The 23328-nt window shown below is 42.2% G+C and overlaps 1 protein-coding gene across 7 annotated transcripts in view; it reads right to left on the bottom strand.

The window, feature by feature from the left end:
- Positions 1–23328, bottom strand: part of ICA1 (islet cell autoantigen 1) — a 125953-nt gene that overhangs the window by 71277 nt on the left and 31348 nt on the right. For all 7 annotated transcript variants that reach the window (XM_075922317.2, XM_006114513.5, XM_075922319.2 and 4 more), the window contains 2 exons: positions 22700–22823; positions 20957–21155 (listed from right to left, as the gene is read on the bottom strand). In XM_075922317.2, the coding sequence (XP_075778432.2) occupies positions 20957–21155; positions 22700–22823 (323 nt within the window). The remainder of the gene's footprint in view (positions 1–20956; positions 21156–22699; positions 22824–23328) is intronic.

The raw sequence follows: 23328 nt of genomic DNA, 5'->3' as shown, positions 1-23328 counted from the left end.
AAGAATATACAACATTGTACCTCTCTGAATGCAGAAGGGATCAGCTTCTTCAAGATAGGCCCAATTAAAAAACAACAACAACAGAACGCCTCTTGTCATTACCTACAGCCTCCAACTTAAACCCCTCCAGCACATTATTAACAATCTACAGCCTATCCTGGAAAATGACCCCTCACTCTCACAGGCCTACTAGGGGGACAGGCCAGTCCTCACCTACAAACAAACAACCTCCTAACCCCAAACAAATTCTTTCTAGCTACCATGCAGCACATCTCCCTCAGACCCACCCAGGGACCTACCCCTGCAATAAACTCCAGTGCCAACTCTGTCCACACATCTACACAAGCTACCACTGAACCTAATCACATAAGCCACCACATCAGAGGCTCATACAATTGCACATCCACCAATGTGATCTATGCCATCAAGTGCCAGCAATGCCCCTCTGCCATGTATATTGGCCAAACTGGAAAGTCTCTGCAACAAAGGATTAATGGACACAAATCAGATAGTTGAAATGGTAACACACAGAAACCCATTGGGGAACATTTTAACTTGCCCAGGCACTTACTAATGGATCTAAAAGTGACTATATTACATAGCACTTTCAAAAACCAGCTGGAGAGAGAAGCTGCAAAACTTGGTTTCATTTACAAGTTTGACACTTGGAAACCAAGGTCTGAACAAAGACCTGACCTGAATGGGCCGCTACATTCCACACCCTAATGACATAAAAAGTTAAGCACCGGGTACTTAGAGCCCACTCTCTTAGCCTCATTTAGCACAAATACACTCTAACCTACAATATATTTTTCCCCTTCTCTTTCCTTCCCCATCCCCTCTCTTTCTCTGCTATTTATTTGCATTCTGGACCCCTTAACTCCATGCATCTGAAGAAGTAAGTTGTGCCCATGAAAGCTCATTTTTGTTAGACTCTAAGGTGCTGCAGAACTATTTGTTGTTTTTCAAGTTTTTTCAGTTACAAACTAACACAGCTACTCCTCTGAGACTTTCAAACAGAAGGAAACACTCTTCAGTTTGCATCACTGATCTGAAAATATCTCACCAGCTTTCTTCCAGCATCAGTCACCATGGCTTCACAGCTGCCTCCCTTCCCTACCAAAAATAGTTAGCAAAAGCTCCCAAGTGGGTTCACACACTCCTTTTGACTTAGGCTGGGGTCAGAGCAGCTGACAGACTTGTTGGGTTCCTGGGCAAGATGGAGGAGGGCTTGGATGTAAGGGTTGGGGTTGGGGTTGGAGCTAGGACTAGCTGCCCCCAGCCAGCCCTTCCAGTGCTGACCTGAATGTGGTACTCAGGACTCTGGTGGTGATTTAAAGGTTGTGGGGCTCCAGCTACTGCTGCTGCAGTTGCAGAAGCAATGGTGGTGGGGAACCCCAGGCCCTTTTAAATCACTGCACCCCAGGACAGCTACCCTCCTGTCAGTGGGCCTGGTTAGGGCTTATGTTTTCAGTTATGCTAACTGAAAGATGAGTTCACACCTACTAACCTCCATGGGGATTTTATTCAACCCATCAGAAGGTTGCACCCAGCACGTATCAGTATATTGTACACACACAGCCTCTTAAACATTTTTGTTCTAATTCTTTTAGAAACTAAAGCACTCAGATGTTCAAAGATATTTAACAATTATTATTGCATGTTGAGTTTTTCTTAACCATGTCACATACCATGTTTTAAGGGAAAATATGTGTATCAATCCACTGAAAACTTTGCATTAAATCAGTTTTTTCCATTGAAAGGTTAAAATATAATGCAGTATAATTGTTCTTGTGTTCTTTGATAACCAACCAACCCATAGAATAAACAGCATTTTCCTCATTTTCCTCATGCAGTTTTAATTTAAAGGCTTCTTTCAGGAATTTATTCACTTTTCTACAGAATGGATTAATATACAAACTACAAACAAGCAAACAGTCATTAAATAACTACCTAGAGGAAGACAAGTCAACCAATACATTTTGTGTCTTCCTTGCCAGAATATCTGATCTTTCCGCTTTAAGAACACTAGATATACACCTCAGAAAATTCTTCTGTTAAAAACAAGTTTCAGTATTAGTCAAGTTCAGCGTACGAGCTATTGTAGCATGCAAAAAATGTTGACACAATAGCAGAGAACTTCAGTTACAGTCATAGGAAGCAAAACACTGAACCAGTCAACCTACTTTTCTAAGCAAGGTGAAACCATTAACTTGCAAAGAAGAAGAAAATACTCAACTAGCATTTAAATGTTGTGGTCCAGATTTTATATTAAGAGTTCAAGATCGGAGCACAAAAAGGACCACAAATCAGCAGGTCTACAACTATGCAGAGATTACCACAACTGCGTGCTTGGATGGATACACATCAAAATCCCGAATGTGGGCAGTTTTGTACTCAAAACATGTTGATCTTTTTATTTAAAAATCTGGCCTGAATGACTCAAAATACTTCATAGAATTATCATGGATTTGAAAAACTGAGAGTTTTCATTATGTCAAATTTCATAAAAATAGTGGCAATATATTCTGCTCTTTTTATTTAGTGATTTTCCAAAATCTGTATGTTTTTGCAAAAGACAAATTTAAAATTGAATAGGTATGTCTAGATGATAAAATATTATGCAGTGACTCTGATAAGTGCTTTAATATGTGGGGGCCTCTTGATGATCCTGTTGTATAAATTCTGCTGTAAGTGTAAGCAGTTGGACCATGCAAAATCAAGGTCTTGAATTTAAAAAAAAAATGTCAACTTTCAAAATGCAACTTTACATTTGAATTTTAGGAAAAATAATTTTAAATACCTCCACACACAAATTAAATTTGCACAAGCTCTGGGGTGATTCTTAAGCTGTGTAAAGAGGCGGGAATGGTATGAAAGTGCTCTGGAACCCCTGGTTCCCACTGAAGGAGGGAAATCTCTTAAGGCACAATATCATAAATATGTTTTCAAAGGATCCCCTGAAAACCTGAGAGCAGAAGACATGCCAGGACTGAGGGCAGGAAGGATGTCGCAATTGAGGTTACAACACATAATGCTGCAGAGATTTTTCAGGAACAAACTGTATTTACATGAATGCACATATTCTGTGTAAGTATTCAATAGTTGCTCAAAGTGACCACTTTGGCTGGTGTTAACTTACAAATCACTGAACACAGGGGTAGTGAAATGTTATTAACATTGATATCTTTATAATTTAATAATAATGGAGATTGCCTATCTCCTAGAACTGGAAGGGACCTTGAGGTCATTGAGTGCAGTCCCCTGCCTTCACAGCAGGACCAAGTACCATCCCTGACAAATTTTTGCCCCAAATCCCTAAATGGCCTCCGCAAGGATTGAACTCACAACCCTCGGTTTAGCAGGCCAATGCTCAAACCACTGAGCTATCCTTCCCTATCCCTCCTTTGATGTGTGAAAGGGAAGCACAACTGAATTTAACCTGTCCCAAACAAAGCGGTCACCCTTAGCTAAAAGGACTTCATTAAGCCAGAGGCTCAAATGCCAGACTCCCTGTGAAAGTTAAGAGGGGTGGGATAGGTGTCCTAGTCAGCAGGTGTGGACTCTCCCTAAAGTTGCCCAAGTCTGGTTTAATCTATTCCTTCCCACTGTTCAAAGATAGAGCTAAATAGGCTTAATTAGGAGTTTTGTTATTTTAATGAGAGCTGAAATCACTACTGAGCAATGTTCCCTCTAATTTTGTCCAGCCATGTGGGGAATAAATTTTGTTATGTGCACCAAGGCATGTACAGATGTACACCCCCAGCAGAAACACGAGCTGCCAGATGTGGGTGCTGTGGGCACCTCTTCTCATCAGCTGGGAGCAGTTGAATCTCTCCTAGATGGCCACCCAAGTGCTCAGTTTACAGAGAACACTGCTTGTGGTGGGGCTGTGTTTCTGCCTACCAGCCTCTTGAGGGCTAAAAGAATCACTAAGAGACTGATTTGCAGAAGTCACAGCAGAGAGGCAGGTGACAGTTAAAGTTGCAAGCAGCTGGTGGTGCAGCACCGTGACTGGCAGGGCAGCCAGCCAGAGAAAGTGCTCAGACTGTGGAGTAAGCAAGGTATCTTCTGTGGGTGAAAGGTGTATCGACACAGGTGCACCTCTGAACCCTGGGCCCTCACTGAACAAGGACAACCACTGTGAGTGGCGTATGGAGAAGGACAGAGAGGGGCACAGAAAAGGAACTTTTATTTGCAGAACTCAAGAACATAAGGCAAAAGATTCAGGAGATATTCAAATGCCACCCATCTGGTTAGCGCATGCACATATCTAGGGTATTGTTTCTACTGGTGGTGCTCATTCGCATATTCATTCCGCACATGAATGGAAAAGATTAGAGGGAACCCTGATCCCTACATATTCATTCTGGCCCCTGGATGCTCCTGGCTCCCCGAGCTGCCTGCTTACCGCCTCCTGACGGCTTGTCACTTTCACCAGCTGACCTCTCCTCGCTTTTGCTGCCACCTGACTTTCTGCTATAACCTCTACTGGTCACTCTAATGGATTTTTTAACTTTCAGCAGGCTGGGCAGAAACACTGCCCCACCCACAAGTGATAACAGCTCTAATTAAAATAACAAAAGTCTCCGAATTAAGCCTATTTATCTCTATCTATGATCAGTGGGGAGGAGGAGGAGGTTAAATCAGACCACCGGCCCCTAGGGAGAGTCCACACCCCCTGGTTAAGACCTCTGTCCCCAACCCTTTTCCCTCCACCAGGTCTGGCATTCCAAGTCCCTTCCACTGAGGGGGACTCTTTCATTTGCAACAGGATAAGCACAATTCTGCTCCCTTTTATGCATATATTAAAAACAACAGCATTGATAATATTTCACTGCCCCTGCATTCAGAACTACAGTGATCTTTAAACCCAACACCAGACAATGTTGATCACTTCTGGGCAACACAGCTCCTGTCTGCTAGATACCTACATAGAGTAGTAGATGTGTTCATGCAAATACAGTTTGCTCCTGAAGTCTCTCCTCTTCCCAGCTAGCTGTCTGGGGAGAACTCATTCATACCCTGCTTACACAAAGGTCACCACAATGATGAAACTGTGATTGAGTATTGCATCACATGAGGTGAGAAATCTCCTAGGGTCCTGAGGCTTCCTAGCAGAAAGCCACATTCGTTACATTATTTTTTTATGCACAAGAGAGTGTGGACACAAGTAAGCTTTAAAAAGAAGCACCCTATAATTCAGCTGTCGACTGAAACCTTTTTAGAACAAAATGAGAGAGGTTATTCATTAATAATCATAATTCACATATAATGTTATGTCTCCTACATGTCAGCCTCACAACTGTACCTTGCCTTAACTCAGCTCCATGATAAACATCTGAAATGTATAAATTAACCTTGACCAAAGTTGACATTTAATAGAAAAACTGATGGGTTAGTGTTTCCTGGTTATTGTTTAATGAACCAATAATTATATTTCAATTTCCTTCAAAATAACTTAATTATAAAACAGGTTTCAGGATATGTACAATTTCAGGAAGGTTCCTTATACATCTTGTTTCAGTGCTGTTCAAACTCTTTTCTCATCCACCACAGAAGAAAAACCTATAAGAAACAACTGTAACTTGAGAAGATACATCAGAGCCAAGAAACACACACACACACACACACACACACACACACACACAACCCCCCCCCCCCCCAGATTTAAAGGTGGAGAATGGCCTGTTCACTCACACTGTTATTTGTCCTTCAGTACAGTATATATTAGATTACGCCATATATCTGACAGTGTGTTTTACCCACAAAAGCTTATGCCCTAATAAATCTGTTAGACTTTAAAGCAGTGTTTCTCAAAGTGGACGGAGGGCCTTCTTTGGGTAAAGCCGCTAATAGGCCTCCGTCATTTTGTTTACCGAAAGGGTCTGTAGCCATGAAGCCTTGTGGCTCTCATAGGCTCCAGTTTGCCATTTCCAGTCAACGGGAACTACAGGAAGCTGTGTGGCCCAGGCTACTGCTTCCCACAGCTCCTCTTGGCTGGAAATGGCAAACTGAGCCAATGGGAGCCATAAGGCTCCATGGCTACAGACCCTTTTTGTAAACAAAGCAGCACAGGCCTGTTAGCAGCTTTCCCAAAGCGGACCTGTGGCCCACTCTGCAGCAGCGCAGGCTCCAGTGGAACCGTCAAACAGACGGCAGCCCAGGCTGCTGCAGGCCAGGAGGAGAGAGTGGGGGGTTGGGGAGGCTCCTGGCTGGGGCCCATCCTGGGGCATGAAGTTAAAGGCACTGAGGGGAGAAGTGGCATGGCTAGAAAAGGAACCCAGGAATCCTGCTTCCCAGAATCCTTTCCTTTCCCTGACTGCCCCACCAAGCACCAGCTCCCACAGTGCTCACAGAGCTGAGACTGGAACCCCCAAATCTAACCAACAGACCCACTGCCCACCTACAGGAAAGGAAAGAAGCCAGAAGTTCTAACGCCAAGTTCCCTGCTCTAATCCAGTGCTCCTGCCCTCCCCCGGAGCCAGGAACCCTCCAGCCCTCCCACTGCAACCCAATGCTCTTCCCCTCCCCCCGAGCCAGGTACATAACCTAGCGGGGCAGAGGGTAACACGGTGACTCCATCGGAGGAGCCATCCCCCCATCAGACCTGTCCTGGGTCTCACTGGAGCTGTTGCAACTGCGGCCACACACTTTTCCTGCTAGGTGCTAGGGTGCATGCACAAAGCAGCTGTTCACAGTACAGGTGCACGACTCTAAACGTTCAATTTGACAGGCACATGCTCTTCCCCCTCACTGATCTCCTTTGCAGGGCAAAATCTTGAACATTTTTAGCCATCTAAAAACCCAGCTGGACAGAGATTTAATAAGTGAAAAGGAAGACATATCCGGGAAACACCGGACGTATGGTAACCCCACCTGTAACCTGATCCCTGCCACCCAGGGCTGAAGACCATGGGCTCTAAGCCTGGATGGTAGGGGCTTGGGTTTTGTCCCCAGCCCATAACAAGTCTGAGCCAGCCCTTGTGACCCCATTACAATAGACTCTGACCCACTTTGGGGTCACAAACCAGTTTGAGAATCACTGCATTGTATGTAAATGCTTTGCTGTACAGTCAAAGTGAAGCAGATGGACCACATTATGGATGTGCCCAGTCACCGTAAGGATGGATACAAGAAAATTCTGGCCAGTGATTACCACAGAAAATCTGGGTTTTCTTATGTAAACAACACTCTCCCAGCAGCTACGCCTCCCTTCTTGTTTACTCTTCTCTCCTGCAGACATTTCACAACTCAGACACATCTGTGATTCATTTTTCAAAATCCATTATATTTCTGAAAGATATTTTGACTGTATTACTAACCTCAGATTATTAAAACTGAAGGCGTTTTCATATTTAATTTACTACCACAAAGCCTCTTCTTTGTTTACTTTTTGTGGTGCACTTAGGCCCCTACAGGTTGAGCCACACAGTTGTCCCGGTCAGCCCACTTAGATTAACTTGCAGGATCCAAATCTTAGTGTGAACAATGGAAATAGAGTCCACATTTCCCCCCTTTTCCTTTAGGATGCAAATACAGCAAGGTATATATTTTCAAAAACTGTATTTCATTGCATTTTAAAATCTCATATTAACATTTCTAAGATTACTAGATTACACAAGAAGAAAACCCCAGCAAAACCTAAATTTGGCATCTAAATTATTTGACATTGCCTCTAAGGTAAAGCAAAACATAATCAAAACAAAAAAGTAAATTAAATTGGACTCTATATATTCTGCTGATTTAAGGTCATTACTAATGTGTTTTGGATTCAATTGCTTTATCATGATGCAGCAGAAACAGTTCTTCATAGGTAGCTGAAGTTATTTAATGGATGTGCATCATTAGAATATTTTGTCTGCTTGCCCTTATGTGTTCTCAGATTTATATTACTGTTCAGATAAACAGCTAACCGTAATCTACGCTTTCATGTCTCCGCTAGTAATTCAAGATAATTCAAAAACATTTTGTATCTGTAGTACAGTTTCTAAGCCTTTTATTTAATTTTATAGCCATTTCCTCAATCTCATTCCAGACTTTAAACTTTTTAAAAATTATTGAACAGATGAGGAGGAATCTCTCAAGGGCATGCTTCAATCTGTGGAAACTACTATATTCTGCAAGCAACACATCTTAAAATGATGTAATCTGTTCCAAGAAGCTTGCTTCTATTTTTAAATAGCACCCTTTTATAATGTTTCCAAAGGACATCTCTACCATACACTGTTATTTTGCTTTTAGCCTACTAACAGTAATCATGTAGTCCTTCGTGCCATTTAATATACGTTAAATAGCTGCAGGTAGTTATTGAGTTTATCATGCTTTTGGGGATGATTTTACAAATACATACTGCAAAAGTCCTGCAACAGTCATTTTAATTTCTACAGATAGAAAAAGTCATATCCTCAAGATGAGTAGTAGATCTAATATTCAGTCTTGATTGGGTCTGTACATTTAATGTCACTGGATTGGACTTCGAAGGAAGACTTGGAAAAATCTCAATAGACACTGACCAGAGAAGCATATATTTGGCCCACAATGTGTCTAATAAATTAAGACACGCTGATGTGGATAGTGAATATTACTAGTCCTCTGTAATATAGCTCCAGCTATTGTACCAATAACTAATGTAAATCTTATTGTAGTCCAAGTTTGCAAACAGCCTTCTTTGATTTCAAAGAGCTTTTCGACCTGAGAACGATGGTAACAGGTGAATAATCTCCATAGTCTGTCACATGCAGTCAAACAATAATAAAAATAGCACTGTTTGACATTATACCACTGTGAGATCTACCATGACCACATCCTGCTCTATTTCAGTGTTCCCAGATAGCAGCCATATTCTTTCAATCTTTGGCTGGCCTCACAGTTGTGAACTCCCATATTTTTGTCATCTCCACCTTATACTACTCTAACAGCTTGCCTACATAATGCTGGCAAAGTGCCCGTGAGGGGTGTGATCTGAAAGCGCTCTAACCTGTTTCATGCTAATTTTCCAGTGTAGACCCACTGATACACTCTAAAAGGTAATTAGTCTCCAACAGGACAATGTTAAAGAAAACTAGGCACCTACTAGAGGACACCCACAGGGTCTACATGGGGCAGTTAGTGTGCATGACAAATCATACCCTTCTGGCGTGTTTTTGAAACACTGCAGATAAGCCTCTAGTTCCTCTACACAGGATTAAGTTACAGCTGGCTAAGTACAACAGACTGTGCATTTTAGTTTGTTCTCTGTGATGGGATCTCTGAGATACAACCTGAAACTGTGTGATCACTGTGCCTCCTTCCCTCTGCAACCTGGGCAGTCTCTCACAAGGCTTTGCCAGTGATAAGCAGCAAACTCTTCCAGGCACTGTTATCACTCAGCCACCGGTATGCAGAGTCACATCCAGCCAAGTTGCATGAATACTCTCCAAGGCACTCATGAACTATAACCAGGGGAACACCAGCAAATCTCCCAAGTCTCAGACCACTGAAGGCCTTCTCTTTAATAATAATTATGTATTAATTAAGTCAAGCTTATTAATTAGTTCATCACTTTGACAAAAGGAAAATGGGCACACACCAACCTTTGTAATTTGAGCAGAGTTCTCAAGCATTTTAGACAAATTCCTTGGTAAGGATAACATTAAAATAAGCTTGTGAACTACAGAAACATAGATTTTCAGTGGTTATAAGTTGTAAGCATAAAGGTCAGAGATAATTCCCATAAGAAAATAAAAAGAAAATACAAATTCTAAATCCTAAACTCTCTGGCTAAGTAAGAGTTGAATCCAATAGCTTTTCTCAACTCCACTGAATGTTGCACTTAGGTTAAATTTCCTTCTCAACTTGTAACTAATCTCTTCATTCAATTCTGTTTTCCTAGCATTCTCGTTGCCTTCAGCATAAGGGAGGAGGAGGGGGGAGAACCTGGTCTCATGATACCACTGGCCCTTATTTCATACTTTTAATCCATGTCCTTGAGTAAGCCCCACCCTGTGTTGCTTGTGTAACTAAGTCAAAGAGTTGAGCCATTATGATTATGTGCAACTCACTGAATAATAAATCTCATTTACCATTCTCCTGAAGCCCAATGGTCATTTAACGGCCACTTGGGTGCTGGTTACCTTCTTTGTTCTCACTGGGAGTTGTTCATTGCTGGTTCTCCAAATTGACAATATATTTCAAAAGTAATCATATAGCAAAGTCACATAATTCATGTAACTAACACAGCGAAAACTCATATGGTATCTTGTACGCTTTATATGAAATATCATAGCCTTATATGAATAATGAATATGGTAGTGAAAAGGTGCTACTTTGCAATGCAGTGTGTGTCACAATCATGTCTTGGGGAGATGGATTACCTGCATCTAAGGGAGACTCTCCTCCCCTCGTTCTCCCATCTTATAGTAAATGACTACACTAAAGTGTTATGCTCAGAGCCGGCCCAAGCTACAGGCTGACCGGGTTACTGCCTGGGGTGCCCCATTATAGGGGGTATCGCGCAGGGCTGCCGGACCGGGCGGGGCCGCGCATGCACCGGTGCCCCGGGGGTGGGGCCACACATGAATCGCATTCCCAGGGCCGGCCCTGGCTATGCTACAGGGATGTATCTACAAACATTGCAGGGCTACGTCTAGACTACATCCCTTTTTCGTAAAAGGGATGTAAATTAGACGTATCGCCATTGCTAATAAAGAGGGGATTTAAATCTCCCCCGCTTCATTAGCATAAAAATGGCTGCCGCTTTTTTTTTTCTAGGTTGCAGCTTTTACCAGTGCGGGTCACCAGTTAATATCATGGTTAATGTCCATACACACAGCACAGTTAGTAATGATGGCAGCTAAAAGTGTATTGCCCATTCAAGAGGCCAATGCAGGCACAGTTTTCTTTAACAGATTCAGCACACTTTGCTGCATAGAAAGTCAAAACACCTCCCAATTGAAAATAATTTGCAAATGTAATTAACATTAGTGCTCCCTTTTCTGGATCTCTCAAAGCTGCAAATAAAATAAGAGAAACATCTATCGCTATAGCACCTCAGCGAGTATCATTCTCAATTGAATTATTTTTATCATGCTGGACAAAATACTAGAAAAATTCATTATAAAAGCACAATTGTGCATTGGCAGAGACAGTTTATTTGATCTAATAGATATCGTCTATCTTTATTTTCCATGATTCCCTATATCTTTTTTTATGATCCTTCAGCCAGTTTTCAAAACTCCTGAGAGTGCTTGCTCTCCTAGCCAATTTGAATTCATTTTTCCAATAAGACTTCACAAGACACTGTACCCAGCCAATACTTTATTATAACCTAGATTTATTACATTTAATGCAAATCCTTTAGCTACTAATTTAACATTTTGATTAAAAATATTGCTCTTCCAAGATATGTTATTTATAAACATGTATTATTTAGTAGTCCTCATTCTGATATCCTCAAAATGCTTACAGATTTTCTTCTCATTTTACCAGGGAACAAAATTAGGTTTACAAGACAGCAATTGCTAAGACTGCTCTTATTTCAAAGATTGGTATCATATTTGGTTTTCTTCCAATCCTGGGCCTTTTGTACTTCCTCAGTTCCACATGACTTTCCAAAAGTGACAAACAGCTGTTTAATACAGTCACTAACAAATTCCCTAGCACCTTCACGTGTACACTATTCATACCCTCCTTTTCTTTCAATCTTCTGCTTTATTTATATCTTCATTACTTCCTATTTATGCACATCTCATTTTTTTCTTCTTAAATATATGTACAATAAAACTTTAGGAAATCAGCCATTTTAGAGTAATACGTAAAATTTTACCTCATTCCTCATTTGCTAATGGACCTGCTTTCTTTCCAGTGATTCTTGCTCATTCCTGTAATATTTATGAACAATCTTCTTCATCCCTTTGGATTTTGTTAATTTATTTATTTATCTATTTATTTTTGCACTGCATTTTGTTTCCTTGCTAATCTTATCAGAATCTATAAAACACTCATTGGGGGAGTCCATAGCAGTCTTTATAATTGATGCAATTAGGAAAATCTGTCAGAGGAACTGATACAAAGTAACAAATTTAACAACAATTTTTAAGTATATCATAACTGCACACAGAGTACTAGCTTGATTAAAGTGTCTGAACAACTGATTCGGCTCCTTCCCCTTGCGGGGTAGATACAGATGATTTTGGCATGCCTCTTCTTTAGTGAAATCAACATCCCTTCTTTAATCCTTTTCAACACCAAGCCAGCTAAGTGCAAGCTTCAATAGAACTGCTAGAACAGGTAAACTTAGGCTAGGTCCACACTAGATTTCTGCGGTCATAACTAGATTTTATTAGTCAGGGGTGTGAAGAGGTGTGATCCATGACCAATATAGCAACCCTAGGCACTGCAGGAAGAATGCAATAATCCAAGCAGGATTTTCTATCACCCATTTAATCCCGTGTGGAATTTCTGGAGCAGAGAAGAGGGTCATTGAGCCATTTTCTTGACAGTGGTTTCCGCCACAAACATGCAAACCCACTTAATTTAGGGCAAAAGCCTCCGAGACTCCTGCCACCCAGCTCTCTGAATAAGTGAAGCAACGGAGTCCATGCTGAGCTAGCTTTCTCGATGAGATCATGGACATAGATGACTAAGCACTTCTTTTCCCAGGTAATAAAGTGGCACCATACTAATGGTAACAATAGAGGCTCAAGTTTCAGAAGGGTAGATTGTTTGAGCAAAAACAATGAGGAGTTCTGTGGCACCTTACAGACTATGAAATTTATCTGGGCACAAGCTTTCATGGGAGCAGGAGCCCACTTCGTTAGATGCATGGCCCAGACTGAGGTGGGTTGCAAATTGTTGGAATCCTGGTGGAATTCTTCAAGGTCCTCCTTCTCTGGGTCTAGATAATGGGGCATCCAGGATTTTCACGTTTATGGATTTTGGGTAGCAAACAGAATGCCCCCAGTGAAGGTTCTAGGGGTATATCTATGTTGATTTGTTCCTCTTCTTTTTAGACTCCTCCACATAAGAGACCCTGTGGTTTGGTTAATGTGGGCTCCTCCACAACTTTGAAATACTGAGAAACTGGTTTCCTGTCACAAGAAAGTGAGTCCCAGGCTCAGTGGCCCCTTCCCTTATGTTGGGAGGGTGGGGCTCCTACCCACTTCCCACAAGGACAAGAAAAGATAACCGAGGAGTTGGGGAAAAGAAGATGCTCTTCCCTCACTCAGAGAGCATTAAGAGTTGTGTGGAGGGGGGAACAGTTTGAGAGGGAGCAATAAGAGATCTGATGTTTGGAAAAGTGAGAAAGAGGACTGGAAGGAAGAAAGAATATAAATTAGTGTTCATTGAGGGACACGGGATAACGAAAGCAGAGCGAATAGATTAAGGTACCTTTAGAAAGACTAAAACAATGAAATGAGAACCAACAGATGGAATATGACAAACCATATATATTTTTAAAATGGAAAACCCAAATGCAGACAGCCATTTTTATGAATGTTTCTTGCTCATCAGTTTGTGTCTCTGACCAATGGAAATTAATGACTGAGTTTTTGGGGAAGTGGCTTTAAAGGTGTGTGTAGCTTCCAGTTTTAAATACAATTCACAACTTGTTCCTGGCCAGTTATTCTATGGCAGAAGTCCACATAAGCATCAGCATGGTTTTGTTATTTTAGCATAAATTCTTTCATCTACAACTTCCTAAAATTATCTAAAATGCATTACACTGTACAAGCTATTCAAAATATCTCTAGGGATATTTTTAGGTGAATAAAGTATCTTTCTCCTTTGTCAGTTTTGAATCTGGCATTCATGGTTTAATGTCTGACATACCCCAGGGTCTCCTTACACATAACAATGAGGATCCACATCATATATAAGAGCATGCTGGAAATCTTACAGACTTAAGGGCTATGATATGTAGGAAGGGTGTGTCTCCTCCTATTTTCTGGTTCCTACCTGAGGATATTCTGATCCATTCATAGACCTGAGACCAGTTTCCACGAGGCCCCAAAACCAAGCCTTTATGCATTCTCACCTTCAAAGCTGGGTTTCCGGTTGGGCAGAGCTATCTAGCTAGGCTCTTGTTAGGACACCCATTACCACAGCACCTGCGCACCACACACTGCAGACTAAGCCCCTGTGCCACTTCTCACATCTTACATTTCTTTTCCCATGCTTATTTAATTAGGACTGAAGTCGCAAGGAAAAGTGTCTGACTGAAGCTGAAGAGGAAAGATGAGATAATGGGGAGGAATATGGGCCAAACCATCGCAAAGCGTACAACTATAACTGATGGAGTCTTAGTAGTACCCACACCGTAGGGTTGTGGGGGGATGGGGAGGACTAGAATATACCCTGGTCCCCTCAGCCACCACACAGCAGCTGGCTGAAGCTCTGGCAGCTGCCATGTGGCAGGTGGCTGCTGGTATTTTAAAAACAGCTGCTCCATTGCGCCAGCGGCAGGACCAGCATGGTGGGGGGTGGGGAGGGAGAGAAAGTATAGGGCTGGCAGGGGGAGAGGCACCCTGGCTGGCGCAGCCACAGCCCGGCGCTCCCCAGTGGCCGGGGGGAGAGCCAGGGTTGCCTACCGCCCGCAACAGGAGGGTTGGCAAGAGCAGCGAGCATCAGGCGCAGCCCCCTAGTTAACTACTAAAAGTTAATAAAAGATTACTGTTAAAATAAATATTGTCGTTTTTCAGAGCCTGAATAGCACATTTTTAAAAAAAAATTAAAATAACCCTCTAAGGATTTGATCTCAATCTCACTACTTGCATTACTGAATATGCAGCACACAAATGATACGCTTTATTTTTCCTCCAAGTTGGCACTTCATATTTAAAGATTTTGTTCTTCCAAAGTCCATACGGTCTTTTACTGAATACAAAATCACCACATGAATTCTCAGTTGTAATTATACAAATCCCTTCTAAAAAAATCCAGTAGAACACTGCCACATTATGGCTCAATTTAGATTTGCAAGCAAGAGGAGAATAAAAACAACTCTGCACCTTCTACTGTTGAGAACTACAGTAGCTGAACTGTTCTGAGCACCATCATAACTTATTTGATAAAATCCATCTACAAAAATCGTTAGGCATAAAGCAGTCCACATTTTCTCCAATATTAGAGAACACAACAATATAGTTCTCTGATACAAAATTAACAACCTTTGAATACATGAGCAGTCTGATGCAGCAATTGTTCAGTGTGGAGAGGAACTATAGAGATTGGCCGTATCATTATCCAATAAGTTTATTTTGCTAGCTATACTATGTAGAGCTTTTTGTACTTGGCATTCCAATGTGGTCTGAAAAGTTGAATGTCATATAATAGCTGGGGATGGGAGGAATGAGGAGAAATTAGAGATTTCCTCCTAGTAAATTCTTTCACCTTTTCCTCTGCAGCAAAGCTACAGAACTTTGATATACAGTTAAATCAAACTGGTTACAGAATTATACATGTTTCAAAATACTTGGTTCCCAGGAGTGGTGCTGTAAACAGGATGAAAAACTCCTAAAACAGGGGTGGACAACCCACAGCTCTTTGCTCTAAGAAATGCGGCTCTTGCTAGTTCAGAGCTGAGCACCCAGACTATTCACGGCCACTCTGCGTACACACCCCAGCACTTGAAGAGAGAAGCGTATGGTGGTGGCGGTGACTCTGGTGAGACCCAGGCATTGGGTTACAGTGGAGGTGGGCGCTGGGCAGTAGTGTAGTGAGGAGAGAGCGAGGGGCAGTTGCCCCTAGGTACCATGCTAGGAGGGTGCCAATTTAGTCCCCCCTCGGTTCCCCCTGTCATCCCTCAGCTTGCCTGTTCCTCCTCCACCTGCCGCCGCCAGCTGGAACCTCCTCCCCGCCTCCAGCCTCACCCTCCTCCACCTCCGCCAGTGGGTTAGTGCATGCGGGAGCCTGGCCCCAAACTGGAGGGGGCAGAGGAAGACGCAATACAAGCTCCGCCCCTCCTTCCCCCCTCCCCCCCCCGCTTGCAGAGGTGGTCTCAGCCATTCGCCAGGTTTGGGACCCTGTCACATGCTGGCAGGGGTTCGGGGGTGCAAATTTTGCCCCCGGGAGCATAACACCCTCGCTATGCCTCTGGGGCTGCAGGTGCCTGGCTCTGGGGGAGAGTGATTGGGTTAGAGCGGAGGGGTTGGGAGTGCCTGGCTTGAGGGGAGGGGGATCGGTTAGAGTGGCGGACTGGGGGGGGCTTGGCTCTGGGAAAGGGGTGGGTGCATTGAGTTACAGCAGGGGTGGTGCCTGGCTCTGTGGGAGGGAGAGGGCATTGGGTTAGAGCAGAGGGGCTGGGGGTGCCTGGCTCTGGTGGAGGGATGGGGCAGGTGGGGGAACTGAAGCACCTTAAACTCAAAGGCTATGTCTACATTGGCATCCCTTTCCGGAAAAGGGATGCTAATGAGACACATCGCAATTGCAAATCTGCGGAGGATTTAAATGTCCCCCGCAACATTTGCATTTACATGGCTGCCACTTTTTTCCAGCTTGGGGATAAGCCGGAGAAAAGCGCCAGTCTAGATGTGATTCTCCGGAAAATAAACACTTTTCTGGAGGATCTTTTATTTCTACTTTCAAAAAAAGAATCAGCATGTACCTGGTTTACACTGTGTTTCTTTAAAGAAAATTCAAAGGCTATTGTTTGCTAGGCTGAAGCAATTATTCTGAGAGATGAGTCTCTCCCTATTGTTTTTGAATCTCTCATATTTGCAGTTTAGGACAGACCTGAATTTTTAGAACTATAAAAAAGCCATAATCTTTATAAGTAAAAAAAATAAGGAAACCATAACAGAGATCAACAAGTTGGAGTGAAACAGGCACTTCACATTGTGCTAATTTACTTCTCAGTTCAGTTTAATTTAAAAAAAAAAAAAAAAAAACTCACAGGACATAATAGGGCAGTAGTGTTAAACTTAAAATACATGGTGGTGGTGCTTATTTTTAGTGTGAGAATATTACTATATTTTCAAAGGTTTTTTTTCCATGTTTGCTCATTGTCAAGTTCTCTGAAGATCTATGGACTAGCCGTAAATTTAAGTGACTAGAGACTTTTTTATTGTTATTTTTATCACTACATTTTGTGATTAGATAGATAGATAGATAGATAGATAGATAGATAGATAGATAGATAGATAGATAGATAGATAGATAGATAGATAGATAGATAGATAGATAGATAGATAGATAGATAGAGCCGCTCCCCGAATTAAGAACAAGTTACAGACCAACTCTTGGTCTGTAACTCGAAGTGTTCGTAACTCGGATCCCATAGAGTTATATGGTGACCGCGCTGTTCGTAAGCGCAGATCGCCGTTTGTAACTCGGCTCCGCATTTACGACCAAAGTGGTCGTAAGTGCAGATGGTCGTAAGTGGAGTGGTTGTAACTCGGGGAGCGGCTGTAGATAGATAATGTGGCTCTTTGCACTCTATCCACAGCTATTTTTGCTCTTAGTCTCTAACTGGTTGGTCACCCCTGTCCTAAAAGCTCTAAGAAAAGCTACTTGGGGAGTGTCTAGACTACAGGTTTTTTTCAGAAGAAAAAAAAAGGGGGGGGGGCCTTTTTTCGAAAAAACTTCCCCTGTGTCTAGACTGCTGCCGTGTTCTTTCGAAAGTAAATCAAAAGAACGCAGCAGTTTTTCCACAGCGGAAAAAACATGTTTTACAAGGAAGAACGCCTTTTTTCGAAAGTGCTCTTCCGAAAAAGGGCACTATGTAATGCAAACTGTGCTTTTTTGAAAGAGAGCATCCAGACTGCCAGGGTGCTCTCTTTTGAAAAAGCGGCTTGCTCTTTTGAAAGTAGTGGTTGTAGTCTAGATGCTCTTTTTTGAAACAGGCTTTTTCGAAAGAGGCTTGCAGTCTAGACGTAGCTTTGAAGACAAGCAACTTTTAAAAGTCCTCTTTGCCAAGTCTGAAGCACAGCTTCCTGAGAAGACTTAAATTTCATGGACAAGATTTTAACTAGCTTGCCTTACAAAACCCTCATTATCTTAACGACTCTCTCTTTTATATTGTATTACTTCCACATCACATGTTTCACAAGAAAGGCATAAATCAGGTTTGAATGTCCATTACCAATACTACTTTTCAGCTCTTTATCCAAACACTGCTTTTATAGTGTATTTCTATTAACTCATACACGATATCTAAGCAACTGGCTAAGGCTGGGACCAGACCAATTATTTTGCCTGCAACAATATGCCATTATAAATATTTCCCACCAGCCATAATGAAATACAAGTAAGGTGCCCTGAGATTTGCAGGCATACCCTGTACTGATGCATTAAAAAAAAGAGTATTGTCATGATTTGGAAATTTTATCCTTCCCCTCCCCATTCCTATTGTGAGAGCTTGCATTCGCAAATGTTCATATGAACCAAACATGCCAATTCCTTGCTATCAGTGATTGATTCATGTTTTAACTCTTTCCTCCCAAACCAAATACAATATATGGTGTGGTATGAGCCTATGAAAACATTTACTTCATCTTAATGAAGACGGTTAGTTTAATACTTCAAGGAGAGCAAGTTCTCCTTTACACAACTTTCTACAGGGCACATATGTACCACAGTAACTTCTAGATTTCAAGCCAATGACCTACAGTATTATGCTATTTCTGTTGACATTATAAATGCCTGTATTCAGAGAGTAGTTCTTTGCCTGCAACAATGGTCAGCACAACCATGTTGCACAATGAACATTTGAGAAAATTACCAGAATCAGTGATGGACACCGGCAGGCAGGATGTTATGTTATTCCGTCATTCAACTCTTAAAATAGTACACATAATTTTTCATACTGAAAAAACCTGAGTAACCTAGTCTGGGAATGGTTTTGAAGCAACAGTGTAACATTAGTGGCTTCTGCTCTAATCTTTCAGAGCCTCCTAAAAGTGGGGACTGGGAATTGTAACAGGATTGGGAGGATGAATCCTTCGTGAGCTCCTAAAGGGGCAGTGCCCACAGTTGACTGTCTTGTTTCAGAGCAATTCGCATGCAGATAAACCTGAGCAGCCCAGTTCTCATTTCAAAGGTTGGCAGCCAGCTTCCCCAGGAACTGGAGATTGACCGTCTGAGTACCTCTAAGAATTGCCCGAAATGTGTATCTGATGCTATTTAAATGCAGAGGGGGATGTTACTGCAAACAGGAACTGGCCAGGCATAAGGGAAGACCTGCCTTTCTGCGAGATCAGCTCTATTCACTGCTGAGAGAGCCCAAGCTAGTCTGGAAGAGAGCAGCACCCAATGGGAGAGTTGGGGAAGGCTGACTCTGGGCACAGCCAAGAGACTCTCTCCCTTTCCTATGTTTCAAATTCCCTGATCTGCTAGGAAAGGCAGGGTCCACGAGTCAGTCTCCACCCCAGACACTGCCCCAGCCAGTCCACACCTCAGCTAGCAGGGCTGGCCCACAACATTTTGGCACCTGAGGCGGGAAGCTCAAATGACGCCCCTTTACCCCCCTCGCTTGGGCCAAAACTTCAAAAGTTCTCAATTCTCTGGGTCCTAGTGGCATTCCCCCTGCCACAGTCTGGCACCTGAGGCATCTGCCTCAGTTTGCCTCATGATAAGGCCAGCCCTGTCAGCCAGGCTCTTCAGCTCAGCACAACGAGCAGGCAAAGCAACTGCCCCTGTTCTTGCTGTTCTTGGGTAGCTACAGGGTACATATCTAAAGTCCCTGCAGCCTACCTAGGTGATTTAAAAGGGCCTGGAGTTCCTGGGCCTTCTTCAGTTGCCCAGGCTCCTGAACAATTGGCCCCTTTGCCTCTCTTCCCTCTGCAGGCATGGTTGCAGGGGGCTCACCTCAGGTGGCTTCCCATAAGCAGCTCCCCATACCTGCTCTTGCTTGCAGAGGCATGGCCAGGCTGTTGTGTAGCCATGCAGCCCCTGACTGCAGGGGCTGCTCCTGCAGCTCTGGGAGGCACACAATCAAAGCTTCAGGAGGGGGAATGGAGGCAGCATGCAAAGTCATCTGGCTGCACCTCCATCAGCAACAGCAAGGAGGGGAGCCATGTGCAGGGAGCCACATTTTAACTATGGACACTTGTGTTTGTGTAGAGACATGTTGCTGACCCCGAGCCTGCAATCCAGGATTCTGCCACCCACTCACTCGAAGCCAGATTCATAAGAGCAAGCATATGACTAGTCCTACATTCCGTAAGGAGAACAGCCACTTGTCCCATAGCTATGACTGTAAAGGCCTCCTATGAATGAATTGACCCAAAGGAAATCAGTAGGTTCTACACGTAAAACTTATATTGGCATAGCTATATTGGTCAGCATTGTGAAAGAGGGGAAAAAAAAGCCATCCCTGACTGACATAGCTTTGCCATCAAAAAAACTCATCTACATGCGGCTATACCAACAGAAGAGTGCTTTTGTTGGCCTGGCTAACATCATTCAGAAGAGTGGTGTTCCTACACAGACTGAAGAACTATCTGGACAAAATGTGGTCTAAGGTTTCCCAAATCAAGTGCTAAAAAAATGAGATGCCTAAAGAAATCACTAGTTACTTTTGAAAATCTTGGCCTTTACAGTGCAACTCAGCAACAGGTATTAGGGCATTTTTGTTACTCTATACAGAATTTTCACACTTTCTAGTAGCATCATCAATCTATTCCACCCAGGTTGAGTTCATATACATCTCCTTTTGCTAATCATTTTGAGGTGTTGCCCTCAGTTAAGCATTTAAAAATATATATTGTATAAAATACCCCAATAAAAATATTCTAATTAGAACCAGGTATTTAGGAATTATGATATCTTGCCACTTTCTTTCCCCCTCAGCTTCTCAAAACTATGAAAGATATAATATTCCGTATCAAACTAAATGAGTGTTCTGCCACATGAAAAAGATCAGTTATGACTGATTCCATCCTCAGTGCTGTTAAATGTCTTCCTCACAGAAGTTAAAATCATGCTTAAGTACCATTTATCATACCTCCCATCCAGCAAACCACAGGAAACATCATACCTTCCTAAACTTCTCCATCTGCTTGTAAAGATCTGGATCCAGCTCTTGAGAGACATCTTTCATCCACAGTAGTGCTCCTCTGTATTCAGTCCGATACTGTTCCATTCGGTTAACTGTCAGCCACGTATCCGAAATGGCCCTATATCTGAAAGTCTCCACTTCTTGGTATAGTCTGCACAAAGGAGTACGTAACGCCAACCTTTTAAAAAAAACAGTGTGTGTGTATATATTAAATTGATCCACAAAAAAGAATAACTGTTATCTTTAATAGCAGACAAACAGAGACAACCTGGAGACATTTCTAAAAAGTGTGGACTGGACATGTCAGTCTAAAAGAAATTCACTGAAATGACTACCACAACATGTGAGATGATCCAAAGACACATTTAAGTTCATAAGTGAAGAGGATTTCTTTACGTTCACGTTGTATACGCTTTCTTCATAAGCATCATGATTTTCACAATTATGTTTAGCTTCTAAAAGCAGTGACAAAGAAACCTCTCTCAGTATATTTTTGATTAACTGCAAAATGTATCCGTGTATGTATGTCAATTTAAATATTTGCACAAGTGAAATTATCAAATGGAAGTTCCATTTAATAGTCACAAAGACTGTGGAAAAGCACTTGTCACTAGCTACATATCACAGATATATGAGGACTGTATTGTTAAACTGCATATTAGGTTAATGGGAGGGGTCAGAATATCATCTTGTTATGAGCAGGTAATTAATCTGAGTTTTCAAAGGAATTAGAATTATTTATTATTTATTTTTATGAAATGTTAAGGCATTTTCTACCACACTCTTTAGACCCAGAATTATGGAGAGACAGTTAGGTACATCAGCTCTCCCACCCTTTCCCACATTCTCCTCTTAACAGACTCTCAAAAAGTCCTGCCCAGTAGGAACTTGCCCTTTCTACTGCCAGCTGTTGCCTTCCCCCTCCAGCAGCAGTCTCACTGAGACACACTTAACAGCCTATTAGTGGTGTAAAGCAGATTTTAAAGATAATTTAAGTAGCTCCTTGGGGATTTCCCTGGCACAGGGGAATGTCTAGTTATAATAGGGCTGGCATAGCCAAGGAGCTGCTACCTCTGGCTGATCTTCCATTACTGAGATGGCCAGAGGCTGCTGACACAATAAAGTACAGTAACGAGTTGTTATGAAGAGGGTGGATCACCGAGATGGAGGGGAGAACTGGCAGATTGGGCAAAGGAAGGACATATTTAGCTAAAAAAATCAAAATGTTATTCTGGCTCTAAATATTTATAAACATAAACAAGTTTTCTTATGATACAGTATTACTTATGGGTCTCTGGGGGTTTGGTGGTGGGTTAGTGTACATTACCAGCATTCTAAAAGGACCTAGTTTGACACATGCAAGTATTTGCATAATGTCACATAATTAGCCACAGAGGGGGATTTTCAAAAACATCCAGGTTACTTAGGGGCACTGTCAGTGAGATTTGTGCTCCTAAGAGACTTACACACTTTTGAAGATCCCACCTACAGCTATTACTAGTTGTGCTCAGGGCCAGATTCCAACCTAGAATGAAAATATCAAGCTCCCAGTGTTCAGCATGTGATGCCTCATTCTGAGGCAGGCAGCCACACTGTTCAGCTCAAAATGGAGTAAGGCAAGCCAGTCATTGAAGATGGTGAAAAAAGTCAGAGCACAGAATTTGGTCCACCAGGAATGAAGACATGGAGTAATGCTTCCATTACAGGATTAAGAGGACATACCTTTGCTGAGAAGAAAAGCAGAGAGCCTTTCCTGTGGCCTGCATCATTTTTCCTGCCCTGGTTTTATCCTGAGAACCTTGTGATCGAAGAAATTTCCCCAGTTCATTTTCTTCCTGAGACAAAACTAATGAAAAGGGAACGAGCAGTCATATATGTGCAATCTAACAGGTTTTAACTGTTTAAAAATGTCAACAGCACAAATAGACTAACAAGTCACTTCTGATCCAAGTAGCACAGAAAAAAATAAAGCTTTTTCTAATTAACCTTTGTGCAGTGCCTGCCTTTATGAAACAAAAGAGCCGATTCACTTGAACACATCTGTCAGTGAGTTTGGTGTAGTGTAATAAGAACTGCAAAATGATCTCTGGGCTGAAAGAAAACAGGAGAATGTGCTAGTTTTTGTTTGAATAAAGATACACCTTTGTGAGATCATATGAAGGAACCTACTGTGTCATGACAATATTATTTCCCTTGATAGTTTTTTTTAAGCTCTTGAAGCCAGATCCTCAGTTGATCTGAAATAGCATAGCTTGTTTAAAGCCAATGTTGATTTACATCAGCTGGTCCCTTAAAATCTCTTTCCCCTTCCTATTATTGCATTATTTAGTTGGGGATTTAATTTTTCAGGC

This window comes from Pelodiscus sinensis, chromosome 2 (assembly GCF_052426305.1).
Source record: "Pelodiscus sinensis isolate ZL-2025 chromosome 2, ASM5242630v1, whole genome shotgun sequence".
Taxonomy (NCBI): domain Eukaryota; kingdom Metazoa; phylum Chordata; order Testudines; family Trionychidae; genus Pelodiscus; species Pelodiscus sinensis.
This window is presented reverse-complemented; position numbering and strand designations above follow the sequence as displayed.